Source organism: Nicotiana attenuata, chromosome 12 (genome assembly GCF_001879085.1).
Source record: "Nicotiana attenuata strain UT chromosome 12, NIATTr2, whole genome shotgun sequence".
NCBI classification, from domain to species: Eukaryota; Viridiplantae; Streptophyta; class Magnoliopsida; order Solanales; family Solanaceae; genus Nicotiana; species Nicotiana attenuata.
In genome coordinates this window covers 49407285-49424401 of record NC_032000.1, presented here as the reverse complement: position 1 = coordinate 49424401, position 17117 = coordinate 49407285, and the positions used below count along the sequence as shown (strand labels likewise).

The window sequence follows — 17117 nt, the reverse complement described above, 5'->3', positions numbered from 1 at the left end:
ATCCAACTTATGTATGCATGCATTTAAGCCAAATTTCAGAGGTAGAACTCCGATCAAGAATGTGCATGCACTTACTATTTTAAAATATCTATTCAATTAAAGTATCTTAAATTTTATTTTTTTAGTACGTCGAAATTAAATTACTTAAAATCTTTCGTAAGCTACATGACTTGAATTGTCAGGAGAAGAAACTCCATATATCCGTGAGCGCCACATCCTAGATTATCAGAGTTGCTTCATGTTTGTGACCTACATTAGCCAAAAAGTCTGCACATTTGTTTGCTTCCCTCCGAATATAATACAGTCAGATCTTTCTATAACAATATCCTTATATAATAGTCATTCACTATAAAAGCCGAGTTTTTCTCGAAATCGATCATTATGTTATGTAAAATTATATGTCCTCTATAACAACACTTCATTATAGCGCCAAAAAATATCGGAACAAGCAAGGTTGTTATAGAAAGGTTTGATTGTTGTAGTATTGTTGATTTCCAACAAATACTTGTACTCCTGAATAATAGCCCTAAGAGAAGGTGACAGTGTACGTCTTTCTCTTTTAAAATTATTATATTTACATTAAATTTACACTTATTGTCTCAAAGAATAGTGTCTTACATTTTGCGTATTCTCAAAGGTCATGACAAAGGAATGAGTAGCATTATTGGTTTCTTTGGCAGGTGGGGTTGGGTCAAGTAGCTACTAATCAATTAAAGCCTAGACAACTCTAATGTATGAAAGGAAATGAACCATATATTGAAGATTTTCTTGTGGAACCCTACGTGTTTCACTTTCATGTCATTGTATGGATCCGAAAAAAAAAAAAAGCATTTTTAAGGCTCAACATCGTCAGTAGTATAAAAGGCAGTTCGGTGTACTAAGTTCTCGCTATGTGCGAGGTTCGAAGAAGGGCCGGACCACAAGGGTCTATTGTACGATGTCTTATTCTGTATTCCTGCAAGAAATTATTTCCACGGCTCGAACCGTGACTTCCACTACTAAAAAACGGCCCGTTTCTGACCGAAATATTCCGACGGAAAAAAGTAGTCGGAAATTTTTGACAGAATCGGTCGAAAAATGCATAAAAATATATTTTCCAATTTTTAATAATAGTTACGACTGATATTCCGTCCGTATCCGTCATAAATATTGGCGAAAATTTTCGCGTCACTGTTAGTGATCAACGGTCGAAAACAATTTTAAAAAAAAAATTAAAAAATAAAATAAAAGTAGTGACCGATTTGGTCGGAATGTTTTAGTAAAACGAGGGTTGACTATTTTGACCAAAGTTCCTACCGAATCAGTCGGAATGTTTTTTTAAAAACCCTACCCGGACTCCTTTCTTTTTCCTTTCCCTTTTTTCTTCCTTCTCTCTTCTCTCTCTCACTCAAACTTCCCCTCTCCCTCCCCACCCAAACCCGCCACTGCCATTAACCAGCAGCACTCGCCGGCGCCGCCCCCCAGCTGCTGGTCCGTCGACGACCCTCCACTGCCAGGTAAGTTTTCCTCACCCTCCTTTGTTAATTTTTTTTAAATACACTGATTTTGTTTAATTGCTCCTAGTTTGGTTTATAAAAATTGATTGGTGTTAGCTAAAGTAAATTTATGATTATTGTTAGTAGCTAAATTAAAGTTATATGTTGGTAATTTAGAGTTATATGTTGGTAATTTGGGTTATATGTTAAAGTTATATGTTGGTAATTTAGAGTCATATGTTGCTAAATTAAATTTATATGTTAAAGTTATATGTTGGTAAATTACATACTAATTTGGGGATAACATTACCAAGTTGAGGATAATTTTACTAAATAATTTTGCTAACTAATTTGTAGAGTTGTTACATATATAACAATTCATCTCATTTGATTATATTGGGGAGGGTACTAATTTTAAGAGGAGAAAGTATGGGAATGTATTAAAATTCTTAGTGCTAGTTGACTACTTTTAACAATATGTCTTACTCCTAACTTTTTAAATATCTTTTGACTTCCATGGGATTAAGCTTAATTGAAATCTATTATCATTTTCATCCATTAAATTATTAAATTGTTGTTGCATAATAGTCTATGACTTTGGACAATTATGCTCTTTAAATTAAATACTTTAATTTTTATATTCTATTTGAATTCTTTAATTTTTATATGTTGAAATAATTTAAATAATTGTTAATTACGACTATTTCTTTTGCGTCAAGCTCTCCTTCCTCAACATAAGTAGTATCAAGAAATTAAAGCTGTAGTCCTATGGTTCATGTCCCATGTTAATTCCAACCACCCTTTTCATTTGTCAACTCTCATTTTCTACACACCCTCACAAAAAGGAAAAAGAAAAAAGATACAAAAGAAGAATAAATGGTTGAGACCACATCTCTAATTTTTGAAGAAAGAAAGATAAAATCTAAAGAGAGATGAACTTCAATAACAACGTAACAGAACTCTTGAGCCATACCATCTAAGGAATGTGAAAGATGTATAGAATCTTTCAAATCTTAACTAGAGGTCGTGGATTAGTTGGACGTAACAATTTGTTTGGATGGTTGTTACCCATTGTATTGTATCGTATTGTTACTTTAAATACGATGTTTGTTATGATTGTTACTTAAATTTTATTGTACCGCATCGTTAAATCCGTCGTTACATAACGACGAAATGTGCCACTTTATGTAACGATCGATTTGGTGTGGTCGCGTCGTTACCTTGTCTTTTTCTCTCAATCTCACCCTTCATTATTATTAAATAATTTTATTTTATCATTTACCTTACCTTTTTATATAATGATTTTACCCTGTATCATAATTTTTCTTTATAATATTACAAGTTTATTTTTCATATTACTGGTGCGTGCTATCATGAAACGATGGCAAACGACACAATCTATCCAAACATTGTATTTACCAAACGATACAGTACGATACAATACAGTATGATACGATATATTATGAAACGATACGTAACAACCATCCAAACAAGTTGTAAGTGTCTCATAAATAAAAGATTTTTAGTAAGGAACGCTTCTCTTTTTTAGCGGACCTTACATAATATGAATCTAAATTAATCAGGTCAATACATTCGATAAACTAGATCATTAAATTTATATTTTAAAAAAAAAAAAGTCATGCTCCAATTTATGACTGAACTGCCTGACTTGACAAATGAAGCCCTAAAACAGGGATGCTTTTGATTGTATCATATCAAGGAAAGGTCTCCCACGCATTAGCAATCTTTTTTCTTTTTGATTTTTTATTTTTCACTCGATGTCCGATTCGTTTTAGGATCCCGATTTATTCGGATTAACGCCACATAAGGCTCACTAAATGGGAAAGTGCTTCTAGTTGGAAAAGAAAAATTTAAAGGCCTGGAAACCAAATTGGACTATGAATAAAAAAGTTTGCCATAGACCATAGTTGCAATTCCTTACACTCAATTGTTTTTATGGTTCATTTGTAAATTTTCTTTATTTTTATGGTCAATCTCCTAGAAATATTTATTCTTACACGTCAAAAATCCAAAATAAAATATAGAAAATTCCTGTCGAGTGTCGAATCATGTTAGTCAATTCAAACTGACGAGAGTTATGTTGTACTATTTCTTCCTTGGGATTTTTACCTTCGTATATCATATATGAAACCTTATTACCCTCAATATTTAAGTATTGTGTTAATTACATTTCAGCATACCAAATTACCATTTATATACCATAATTCAAATTGAGGGTATAGTTAATGCTTCATTTATATTAGGCGCTAATTTAGGAGCGTATATTTTCCCATTTTCGTTTACCCGCCTCTCTCTCCTCCCACCCCCCACGTTTTACCTTCAGTTAATTCCCCCATTTTCGTATACTCGTCTCTCACCCACGTTTACCATCAGTTACTCACTATTCTACAATTTTCTTCTCCAGTTAATTTCACAAAATCCTATTTTGAAGTTGCATCTGTTTTTTCAAGTCCCAAATCATGAAAAAAATCAACACTTCCAAAAAAAAATCTTCAAAAGCTACATTACCTGATATCCCATCCTTTGATTTGGGTGTTTTAACACAAAAATCACCACCCAAAAACGCAAAATCGACACATGCAAGTGAACCTACTACTAGTATTTCATCTCCTATACAAATCCGTGCGGAGATGAGAAGCAAGCATTTGCACGATGTTGATGCTGGTGGAGGTGATAAACCAGTCGAGAAACAACTAAAACGAAAGGGGAAAGAGATGTGTATAGATGATGATTTTGTTGAAGATTCCTCTAAAATTCCATCTGTGAAAAAACCCAAGGTCTCTCCTTCTTCATCAAAATCAAAAAAGAAGAAACCCTCCAAAAAAGTACCGAAATTGGTTCACAAAAAGATTTTGGTAAAAGGTAAACACTAATTATTTTTCTTTACAGTTTTTAGTGCGATTTTGGTTGTAAAAAAACTGTTCTTCAAGTGTTTTTTGGTTAAATTTTGAAGGTTAATTGTAATTGTGATTTTTAGACAGTGCATAAATATAGTTTTTTTGTAGTTATTTTTTAGGCAGCTAGGTAAATTGTAGATAAGGTATATTTTTCACCTTTGTATGCTGCTACATTTACCTTCAAACTAACTACAATTGATCTACATTTTGTGAGTTATTTGAACTAACTGCTATATTTTTGTAGTTATAGAGCTGTGGTTAATTGTAATTGTGATTTTTAGACAGTGCATAAATGTAGTTTTTTTGTAGTTATTTTGTAGGCTGCTGGGTAAATTGTAGATAAGGTATATTTTTCACCTTTTGTATGCTGCTACATTTACCTTCAAACTAACTACAATTGATCTACATTTTGTGAGTTATTTGAACTAACTGTTATATTTTTGTAGTTATAGAGCTGTGGTTACCCTTTTCTTCCTTATAGTTTTGACATAATGTTTACATGTGTAGATGTCCTGTATTGTTTTGTAGTTATAGGGGTGGGTAGGTTGTTCTTCTTTTAGTTGTATTTTGTAGTTATCATGTAGTTATATGTAGATTACTGCTTCTTTTTTATGCAAACTAGTAATATTTAATAATTTTTTATTTTCTGCAGAATGGCCATTACTTTGCACCACAAAATGTTGATTATGGTGTGCTTAGATTCCACAGTTTGTGTGATCCGAGCATACCTAGCCAGATAAAAGCTTTACTCTCTCCAAATGCTTTAAAGCTTTTCCAAAAAACTTGTTTTGGTTACTTATTTGGTCTCCCCACAATCTGTATGCAAAACCAAGCAATTCATCTTCTGATGAAGTATGAATTGTCAAAGTCTACTGACTCATATTTTTCAGTACTATTGAAGGGTGAAAAATTGAATTTTTCCTTGAGAGAATTTGGGTTGATTACTGGTCTAAATAGTGTGAATAATTTTTCAGACTATGGTTACACTTCCACTTATGTTAGCCATTTAATGACTACCTATTTTTCGAACAAACAAAGGGTTGAAAAGTGGCATTTGAAAAATGTAGTCACAAATAAAGTTTGGGCAAACGATGAGGATGCAGTGAGGTTGTGCATTCTTTATCTGTTGGAATTTTTTGTTTGTCCTTCTGATAAAGACCATGTGTCTTTCATAGACAAGTTTATGTTCTTCCTGATAGAGTCTGGTAATTTTGAGTCATACCCATGGGGTATCAAATCCTTCAAGCAGGTTATTGAATCTGTCCGACATCGTCTTAATCCCCATGTACATTCTTATCTGATACGGGGATGCTCATTAGCCTTGCAAGTGTGGCTATATGAGTGTTGCTCGTCTGTCAGCACGGAGCTTGCTACGCGATGTTCTGAATCTATACCTCGCATTTTAAGATGGTCAGCTACAAAGGGCCAGATTTGGTTAACTGCAATTGAAGAGAAGATGATCAAGCCTGAGTGGCTCAAGGTATATTTTTTCACTTTTGTATGATGCTACATTTACCTTCATAATAACTACAATTAATCTACATTTTTTATTTACTTGAACTAACTGTTATTTCCATCATTCAGTTCACAGGCATGACTGAATCTGGAGAAGAGATTGGAGTGCTTAATCTGCCAGACAAGATTCAGTATGAAGATGAACATGGTGCTCAATCATCACAGGTTTCAATTGATGCTTCTCCAACATTTGAACCAAAACATACAGATTGTCAAGAGGACACTGAATCTGTGACTAGCAAGCTCAAGAAGTTAGAAAAAGGTATTGAGCAGGTAATATAAATAAATACAATATATTGACATTTTTGCTACAATTTATCTACATTCCAATACAATTATTGTATGTTATACATTGTAGTTAAGTTGTAGTATAATTCTATATTGAGAACTTTTGGTATTGCACACATCTTAGTTAAATTGTACTAGAACTGTAGCAGTTTGAATTAAATTACCAACTAACTATATTTTTAATCTTTAGGTTGATGGAAAGTTAGATAATTTTAGGAAGGCTGTTTTTGAGGAACTCTCAAGCCTTCGAGAGTTCATAGATGTTTCTGTGAAGAGTGTTATGAAGGTGATAAACAACAAGTATGATTTGGACGAGTCAAAGGTAAGAATTGACATATATTTTTGTACTAAAACTAATTATGACATATGAAACAAGTATACTTAAACATACCCAAAAATTGTAGTTTGCTGGTAGTTCAACCAAAAATAATGGCCAACAACAACGAGAGAACAACCAGCAATTTTAGTTCAATATTTGGTGATCAAGTGCATGCAAGCACAAGCAATACCGGTATCTACAGAATTCCTACAGACATATCTACAAACTTCAAGAAAGCATTATCTAATTATATTAACACCTTTTTCACTATGTTTTGCAGCTGCAATTTCTCCGGACCATGTGCAACCACATGTTGAGGAAGAACCAGAATTTGAAGAAGTAGCTGAGGCACAACAAGCAGGTATAATATCAGAAGCTCATTATATTTACTTTATATCTACAATATTGTGCATAACTACATACATCTACATTTATCTTCAGAAGCTGAAGTTTCTCCTGGAGGTGCGCCAGCAATGGTTGAGGAAGAACCAGGATTTCAGGAAGGAGCTGAGGTAGAAAAAACAGGTATAGTATCATAATATACTTTTGAATAGATAATTGTTGCTTATACACTTATACAATGCTGTTAAGTATGTGATTTTATATGTAACAGATATTGAAGATAACGTTCCACGGTCGCCAATTCACAGTGTGACTGTGAATGAACTTGTTCCTGAAGGTTCAGGCATTGACAAGAAAGGTCTGACATTGGATGACTTTGAGTTGCTAGACAACTTAACACAATTGGTAATGTATGTCGAGCCCATACCAGATGAAGCAACCCCTATTCATCCGGGTAGAACCAGACAACCGGGGAAACATGCACGATCACCTTCCACACCTCTGTATAGTTCTGGAGGCAGCACCTCTGTCGGACCTAAATTTTTCTACCTCAAGCACCCCTTCACAACTGTTATAGGTGAAAATGTAGATGCTGATTTGATAGAAAGGTTCACCAACTGGTTATACCTTCGTAGTGACAAAGCATCTAAGAGGTATGAATGCTTAATTTTACACTTTCATTTCACCATTTTTAAACTTTAAATATGTAATTCATTCTGTCATTTTTTTTATTTGATATTTTTTTGTTATTACAGGAGGAAAGAATACTTTTCCAAAAAGGATAACCAAATCAAGCCTTGGTTAGACCTTGGTTGTGAAAAGGTGGATAAGAAGGACTGGTTTTATGCCCTTGCTCACCCAGGATAAGTCATCAATAACACGGTAAGTATAAAGAACAGAATCATTCACAATATGCATTTTGTCTTCAGCTGTGTAGTGTAATTCTGGTTATATTATAGTTTTGTCTTCAGCTGTGTAGTGTATTTGTAGTTATATTGTAGACAAGATATATAGGTTACTATGTTTTGTCTTCAGTTGTGTAATTGTGCTTTTTTGGACCTTATGTCTCATATTTGATGATGATTGTTCGTACAATTTGGATTTTTTGGTACTTTGGACAGAATTGGAAATACCTGTGTACCATAATTGTTGTTACTTTGTAGTAACATTGTAGAGAAATTTACATAGACTTATAATATTAACTCTAGGTTCAATTTGGTTATTTTTGAGACCTTATGTTAGTTGCTATGTTGCATTTGTTCCTCTGTATAGTAGCTAAAGTGTAGCAATCTGTTAGATTATTTGATTAGTTCAAATTTTAGTTTAATTTGTAGCTGTTATGTAGATAATTGTGGTTACTATGTAGCTTACAGTAGACTTTATTTTATTTTGCAGCACATTGATGTTATTATGTATTATTTGAGAAAAAGAGGCAAGTATGGCCCCAACAACGACATTCGGTTCACAACAACCGATTGCTTGTTCAAGACCAAGATTGAACGAATCTATGACAAGTTCATAAATTCTCCACCAGAACTTAAGTATTCGGTTGTTAAATCAGATGATGATGTTGCAGAATATATCCTTGGGTATAGACTTCTTGTTAATGTTTCCTGGGATGTAGTTGACTATGTCATCATGCCTGTGAACATTGTAGAGAATTTCCATTGGTTGTTGCTCGTTTTCGACATAGCGGACAGGCAACTTTATGTTTATGATTCCATGGTTTCTTCAAACCGTCATAATACTGTTGAATCATTGGTTGATAAGTTTTCAATCATTATCCTCTGTATTTGTCTTGCACTGGTTTCTACGGGAAATGTAAAGACATTGACTTCAAGACCACAAAGGCATACATTGAGAAACCAGCTATAGACCCTCTCAACATACAGTGGATGGTTGCGGAGATTCCACAGCAAAAGGAAGGATCACTGTAAAAAAACTATTCTCACTTTTTATATGTTTAATTATTTTCTTTTAGTCAATTGTTACATAATGAAAAAATTTGATCTTATGCAGCGATTGTGGTGTATTTGTGGCGGCTTTTGCGGAGTATGTTAGCCTTGGAGATTTGTCAATCCCAAAAGAAGATCTTTCCGATATCGATCAACACCGTAGACGCTATGGAGCTCTACTATGGGACTATGCTACAAAGAAGCAAGAAGATGGGTTAATCAGTGAAAGTGAGGTTACAGGCAGGCTATTAAGGAGGAAGGGTGCTCCTGCTAAAAATGAGAGGACTAGAGTACAGAGAAAGAAGAAATAGAGTCTTGTGTTCCTAGTTTAGTTGATGTCATTTTGTAGTTGAAGTTGAATATACTGTAGGAAATATATCATTTTGGTTGTTCACAGCACTTTATCTTCATTACATTAAACGCGAGTACTCTGATTTGCTAAAATAAAATTCGCCTTTAATCTTCAAGTAATTTTGTTGAAATACCTTCAAGTTCTAGGTAATTTCTGTATATAACTGTCATTTGTAATTAAGGTACACAGCCAAAAGACGAAATAAATACAGGAATAATATAAATAAATTATCCACAATTTATCTACAAATCATGTACAAATTTTTAACAAAACTACAATTTAAGTACATTTAAAATACGTTTTAACTACAAATCATCTACAAATTAATGTCAGGACTACAATTAGACTACATTTAAAGTATATTTTAACTACAATCTGGAAGTACTTTACATTGAATAAATTCTTTACTAATATCAGTTGTTTTGTATATAGTAAATATTAAAGTTTAACTAAGCTATAAAAAATGACAAATTAAGATGCCTGACAGAATACATAAAATCATATTAAATGCAAATAAAGAAATTGTATTATACTTCATAATCATCTTCAAAAACTTGAACGATTACACAAAAAACTCGGATAATTTGAACTCACTAACATTTATTTTGAATAACTATTCTAAATACATGATATTCATTTCTTTTTGGGCGCATTCTTGCAAGTTCTTTTGTTATGCCCTTCACCTCCACAATTTCCACATGACACCTTGTACTTCTTTGACTTTATTTCATCAAATGTTTTATATCTTTCCTTGTGAGGTCTCCCTGGCTGCCTTTTATCTCCCGCCGGTGGCTTTACTACCTCATCCAAAATATGTTGTGGCACATCCCATTTGCTTTCATCAGGAAGAGGATTTACTGGCATTTCATAGGTAAGCAGAAGGCTCTTCCTTGTGTAATACGGAGAGCAAAGTCTTCGTATGTTTCCTTCCTGTGCCTTAATGCTGCCAAAGCATGCGCACATGGAAGTTCATCAAGTTGGAATTGTCCGCAGCTACATTTCTTGTTTTCTAGACACACAATGTACCGCTTCACACCATCTAACACAGTATGTATATGATCTGTTGAAGCCCTCACCTACAATTGAAGAACAAACAGAAATAATAATATATCAATCATTAAAAAGGATTATCCACAACTTACCTACAAATCAGCTACAAATACATTACAACTTATCTACAATCTACAATTACTCACAAATTGACTACAGTTTATCTACATTCTGGAAACAATGCATATTAAGCAATTTATTTTTTTTCCCACCAAACAAACAGATCTTACCCTTAGTTTCTGAGATAATGTATTGTTGTCATCCAATTCTTTGTTGAATTTGTACCCAAGGTATGTGAAAGTACCCTTTGCCTTCAATAACTTCTCTTTCGTCCAACGTTCAAGAAGCGTCCTCATATACTCTAATAGATCATATATTGGCAGCTCTCTTGCCTCTTTTGTTACAGCATTCAACGACTCGGCAATGTTTGATGTCATAGTAAAAGTTCTATTCACCGTTGCATGTACTCTTGACCATCTATGATAGCCAATATCATATAGGTAAGATTTCACACGCGGGTCAACCTCTTCAATCTTCAATATCCTTTCATTAAATTCATCCAGAGTGTATGACCGTGCTGTAGCAAAGTACAATTCATGTAATTGTAGATGTCCCTTCTTGAATTTGGACCTTATATTTGTCCAAATATGCCACATGCAAGAGTAGTGTGGCATGCCCGGATAGACAATTGATGTTGCCTTCAGTATACTCTCATTCCTATCTGAAACAACACACATTGAAGGTCTTTCACCATATGCCTCCTTGAATTGCTCAAAGAACCACTTCCAAGACGCGTCGTTTTCAGAATCAACCACAGCATATGCCAAGGGCAATATAGTACCTACATTTTTAATTCATAAAATATTAATTGGCAGCCCTGAAAAGGTATATAAAAATATATTTAAATAACAACTACAATATATATTCATAATATAGACAATTTATCTACATTTTTTTCTGTTAACTACAAAATAACTACGATACAACTACAGTTTAACTACATTTTGCAGACTGCCTACAAAATTATTACATTTTTTACCTGCTGCATCCATGGTGCTTGCTGTAAGCATAATCCCCCTGTAGGCTGACTTTAAGAATGTCCCATCAACAACTACTACTGGCCTACAATGTTGCCAACCACTTATTGATGTACAAAGAGCAACAAATGCGTATAAGAAGCAATCATCTGCTGCCTTCTTCAATTTAACAACAGAACCAGGATATGTCTCCTCAAGAATATAAAAATATTTGGGTAATTTTCTGTAGGAGTCAGACGGATTCCCTCTCAAAAACTGCAAAGCCTTTTCCTTGGCTCTCCATGCTTGCATGTAGCTTAGGTTCAGTCCATGTTCGGATAACATGTCAGTTTGTATGTCCTTTGGTGTGTAAACAGTCTTAGGATCACAATACTTTGGAACGACCATGCTACCAACTACAGCTGCAGTACGTTTGCGATGTACGAATGTTTCGTCCATTAAGGAGCATGTGTGTTGTCGGCTGAAACTCCTTATCTTGAACATTGCCGAATCATGTGACGTTGCCTTGAAGTGCCATTTACAGTTTTCATCAATGCATATAAGCCAGTAGCTACAAAAAAAATACAATATTTAATACAGGCTATAGATGAAGAAGGAACAAAAAGGACTGTTTTAACACAAATTCGTCAAAAATACTATTAACTACAGTTTAACTACAATTTAACTACAATGTATAAAAACCACATATCTTCACTAAGACACTGCTTTTATTGATCTATTCTCCACAAATAAATCCATACCTTCTATGACTTGATCTTTTTACTCTGAACTGGAACTTGTGCATCACAGAAAAATTCTTCATTGCAGCAGCTACAGTTTGCTTGTCCTGATAAACTTGTCCTTCTTCAATATATGTTTGCGTAGATTCAGTTATTATTTTACTTTGATATTCCTCTATAGCTGGTGAGGATGGAATTTCAAGTAACATTAGTGATCCAGACGAACCTGCAGCAACATAGATATAAATGTAGTAACTATGCAGATAATTTTGAAAACGACATTGCTTTATGAGCTTCAGTACATTGTTTTTTGTAGTTAATTTGTAGATAAATGTTGTAATATTGTAGATAACACACTAACACAATAACTCTCTGCAATGTCGAATTAAACATACCTGCACTTGTGCTATTGTTGGTGATTGCCAATTCCATATTGAAATCTCTTACGCTTATACATAAAGGATACGAACCTAAGTTCTTATTGTCCTTTTTGGTCTCCATATACACACGAACCCCCATATCATTCCTAATCTCGATTGGAGGACAATTGTCGTTAACAATGTATTTGATTTCTACAATTTTACCCGATGTATCAATCGATAGTTGTTCTGCAATTGTAGAAATCAGAATTCCGTAGCTTGCATTCTCATCTACCACAATGGCATCAACTTCAAAATCTCTAAATCTGCCATAGTTATCCCAATTTCCATTCAATTTTAGCATTATTGGGATTTTTGACATGATTTAGTGTAGTTGAGAGAAAAGAGATGAAGAACAGATATAGGTCAACAATTTGAGTACTGAGGTCGATGAAGAACAATTTTGAATTCTACAATTTGTATTGCGTTGTAGAATTTGTAAAAGCAAATTGAGTACTGGAGCTCCTGAAGCTTGCGTTGTTTTAGAATTGTAGTGAATGTGAGTATTTCGCAGCAATGAGATCTCTTTACGTTTCAAAATTCGTATTTAATGTGGAAAGAATCAAACGCAGATTTCGTGCCTTCGTTTTAGCGCGTTTTAAATGGGAGAATCTTCCTAATTATGGATTGGTATATAAATTGTAGTAAAACTGTGGACTGGGCGGGTAATTAACCAATTATGAACATTTTTGGTAATAAGGTTTCTTATATGGTATAGATAGGAAAAAATTCCCTTCCTCCTTTATGACAACCACAAGAGTTGGGTCAGTCCACATTCAAAGCTAATCAGTTACGGTCCAAATAGAAATGGGGCAGCTCATTAGTCAAAGCAAATCAGCTCTAAGGTCCAAAAACTACTACTACTACTATGAATCTATGTTTGCAAAGTTCAGATATTTGTTTTCAATTATCCAGCAAATATAATTGAAAAAAAGATTTTTACATTCCTATGCCATATAGTAAACTATATTACCCTCCATGCTTAACTTTTAATATAATTACCTTTTATATACCTATTATGGCGGGCACCAAGGCGACTGGTGGTGGAATGACGTGGTCCAAGGTAAAGTAGAAGCCAAGAAAGCAGCGTACATTAAGTTAGTAGAGAGCACCGACGAGGATCAAAGGAGAGCGAACAGAGAAAGATATAAGGAGGCTAGGAAGGAGGCGAAAGTAGCGGTCACAGAGGCTAAGACTGCTGCTTTTGGTCGGCTTTATGAGGAACTGAGGGGCAAAGGTGGGGATAAGAAGTTATTCCGATTGGCCAAAGCGAGAGAGAAGAAGGCTCGCGATCTGGATCAAGTGAAGTGTATCAAAGACGAGGACGGTCGAGTATTGATGGAAGAGGCCCAGATTAGGCAAAGATGGCAGTCGTACTTTCATAAACTTCTGAATGAAGAGGGGGATGGAAACATCGTGTTAGGGCAATTGGGGCACTCCAAGAGTCACCGAGACTTTAGGTATTGTAGGCGCATTAAGGTTGAGGAGGTCATGGGTGTTATGGGTAAGATGATTCGGGGCAAAGCAATCGGACCTGACGAGATTGCAGTAGAGTTTTGGAGATATACGGGTAGGGCGGGCTTGGAGTGGCTGACTAGGCTGTTTAATGTTATCTTCAAGACAAAGAGGATGCCTGATGAGTGGCGGTGGAGTACAATGATTCCGGTGTACAAGAACAAAGGGGATATCTAGAATTGTAACAACTATAGGGGTATCAAGTTACTAAGTCATACCATGAAAGTCTGGGAGAGGGTGGTGGAAATGAGGATAAGGAGGGCGGTGTCTATATCAGAAAACGAGTTCGGGTTCATGCCGGGCCGTTCTACTACGGAAGCTATCCACCTTATCAGGAGGTTGGTGGAACTATACAGGGATAGGAAGAGGGATTTGCATATGGTGTTTATTGACCTAGAGAAGGCATATGACAAGGTCCCTAGGGACGTCCTTTGGAGGTGTCTGGAGGTGAAGGGTGTGTCGGTGGCTTACATTATGGCGATAAAGGATATGTATGATGGAGCTATGACTTGGGTTAGGACTGTGGGAGGTGACTCCGAGCCTTTTCAGGTGGCTATAGGATTACACCAAGGATCTGCGCTCAGCCCGTTCTTATTTGCTCTGGCGATGGACGCATTGACATACCATATCCAAGGAGAGGTGCCATGGTGTATGTTGTTTGCTGATGATATAGTTCTGATTGATGAGACGCGAGGCGACGTTAATAGGAGACTGGAGGTACGGAGGCAAACTGTAGAGTCTAAAGGTTTCGAGTTGAGTAGGACTAAGACAGAATATATGGAATGTAAGTTCAGCAACGTGACGGGGGAAACGGATGTGGAAGTTAGGCTTGACTCACAGGTCATCCTCAAGAGAGAAAGTTTTAAGTACTTAGGGTCAATTATCCAGGGAGATGGGGAGATCGATGGGGATGTTACGCACCGTATAGGAGTGGGGTGGATGAAATGGAGGGTAGCGTCTGGAGTCTTGTGTGACAAGAATGTGCCACCGAAACTCAAAGGTAAGTTCTATAAAGCGGTGGTTAGACCGGCCATGTTGTATGGAGATGAGTGTTGGCCAGTCAAGAATTCACATATCCAAAAGTTGAAAGTAGCAGAAATGAGGATGTTGAGATGGATGTGTGGGCACACTAGGCTGGATAAAATTCGGAATGAAGATATTCGGGAGAGGATGGGCGTGGCTCCCGTGGACGACAAGATGCGGGAAGCGCGTCTTAGATGGTTCGGACACGTGTGGAGGAGAAGCCTAGATGCACCGGTTAGGAGGTGTGAGAGGTTGACTTTGGCAGGTACGAGAAGAGGCAGAGGGCTGCCTAGGAAGTATTGGGGCGAGGTGATCAGGCAGGACATGGCGCGACTTCAGATTTTCGAGGACATGGCTCTTGATAGGAACATGTAGAGGTCGAGCATTAGGGTGGTAGGCTAGGGGGTAGTCGAGAGTTCTTCCCTCTTTGTACCGGGTAGTCTGTTAGAGTTTCGTTAGGTTTGTTTAGCGGTCTTTGTTGTATTCACATTGGTGTTTTGTGTTATTGTCTTTTCACTTATTTGTTGTGGCTATTTTCTTTCTGGTATCTTTTATTGTTACATGTCTTTTCTCTTGTTTCTCTTCTGATATTATTGCCTTTTCCTGTTGAGCCGAGAGTCTCCTGGAAACAGCCTCTCTGCCCTTTTCGGGGTAGGGGTAAGGTCTGCGTACACTCTACTCTCCCCAGACCTCACTAGTGGGATTTTACTGGGTATGTTGTTGTTGTTGTAATGGTATTAATTAGTGTCCTAATTTAACTCTACCGTATATTCCCACTCCCTCCAAGTTTCTCTTTCCAAATCCCACCCCCTCACCCACATATCAAACCACACCCCATAATTTCCTCTTCAATCACCCACTATTTCCTCTTCTAAAATCAGTGAAAATTTGTAACCCCTCCACCATTGACAATCATTAAAAAGCTTTGAAGCTTTGAATTCGAATTTGGGTTTTCAAAAGACGTTGTTTGTTTGGGTTGGATGTTGTTGCAAAGAATTGAGAATTCTCTCTACGTCTCTCTCTATCTCTCAATCCCAAATTTCAGTAATATAAAGCAAAGGAAAAGAGAGCAGCAATTCCACCATTGACAGCCATTAAAAAGCTTTGAAGCTTTGAATTCGAATTTGGGTTTTCAAAAATTATTATTTGTTTGGATTGGGTGTTGTTGCAAATAATTGGGAATATGGTTTGGAGTTTGTATCTCAATTTTGAGGGGTTTTGGTGAAGATTAGACTTGGTTTTGGCTGAATTTCAGATTGAAACTCGAAGAAGAAGAAGAAGACATGACATACATTATATTGTAGAAATTGTAGTGAAATTATAGAAAAATAGTATTCTGTTGTTTATTTATTTTTCTTTTATTCATTTAACTATTGTATGAAAGTTGAACAACATTGTATAAAAATTATATTTAAGTTGTATGATATTGTAGCTGTATATAACTGAGTAGAAATAATGTAAGAAAATTGTAGATAAGTTGTATAATATATAATTAGTTGTATGAAATTTATTTTTACTATGTATAAATCAGTTACAAAATATACAAAAGACATATTGTATAAAGTTTGTATTTAAGTTGTATGTTAATGTGTGAAAGTTGTAGATAAATTATATAATATATAATTAGTTGTATGAAATTTATTTTTACTATGTATAAATTAGCTACAAAATATACAAAAGACATATTGTATAAAAATTGTATTTAAGTGGTATTATATTATAGTTGTAATAACTGAGTAGAAATAATGTGTGAAAGTTATAGATAAATTGTAGATAAGTTGTATAATATATAATTAGTTGTATGAAATTTATTTTTACTATGTATAAATCAAATACAAAATATACAAAAGACATATTGTATAAATTTTGTATAAAATTTATATTTAAGTTGTATGTTATTGTAGTTGTATTTAACTGGGTAGAAATAATGTGTGAAAGTTGTAGATAAGTTGTAGATAAGTTGTATAATATATAATTAGTTGTATGAAATTTATTTTTAGCATGTATGAAAGGTGCTTATAAGTTATAAATAAGTTCTATAAAATTTATTTTTAGTTTATATGATGTTGTAGATATATCAAATTTGTATTAAAGTTTTACGGAATTTATTTTTTAATTTGTATGTTGTTGTACCATATAAATTTATCATCTCTCTGTTCCAATTCGTTGTGCTCTAAACATATGTCATGT

General features: G+C 35.0%; 1 protein-coding gene across 1 annotated transcript; it reads right to left on the bottom strand.

The window, feature by feature from the left end:
* Positions 9798-12402, bottom strand: LOC109236114. The gene is made up of 6 exons (XM_019402332.1): positions 12366-12402; positions 11992-12196; positions 11254-11801; positions 10445-11055; positions 10307-10317; positions 9798-10107 (listed from the first exon to the last, which is right to left on the bottom strand). The coding sequence occupies exons 1-6, from the start codon at positions 12400-12402 to the stop codon at positions 9798-9800; spliced, it is 1722 nt and encodes a 573-aa protein (XP_019257877.1).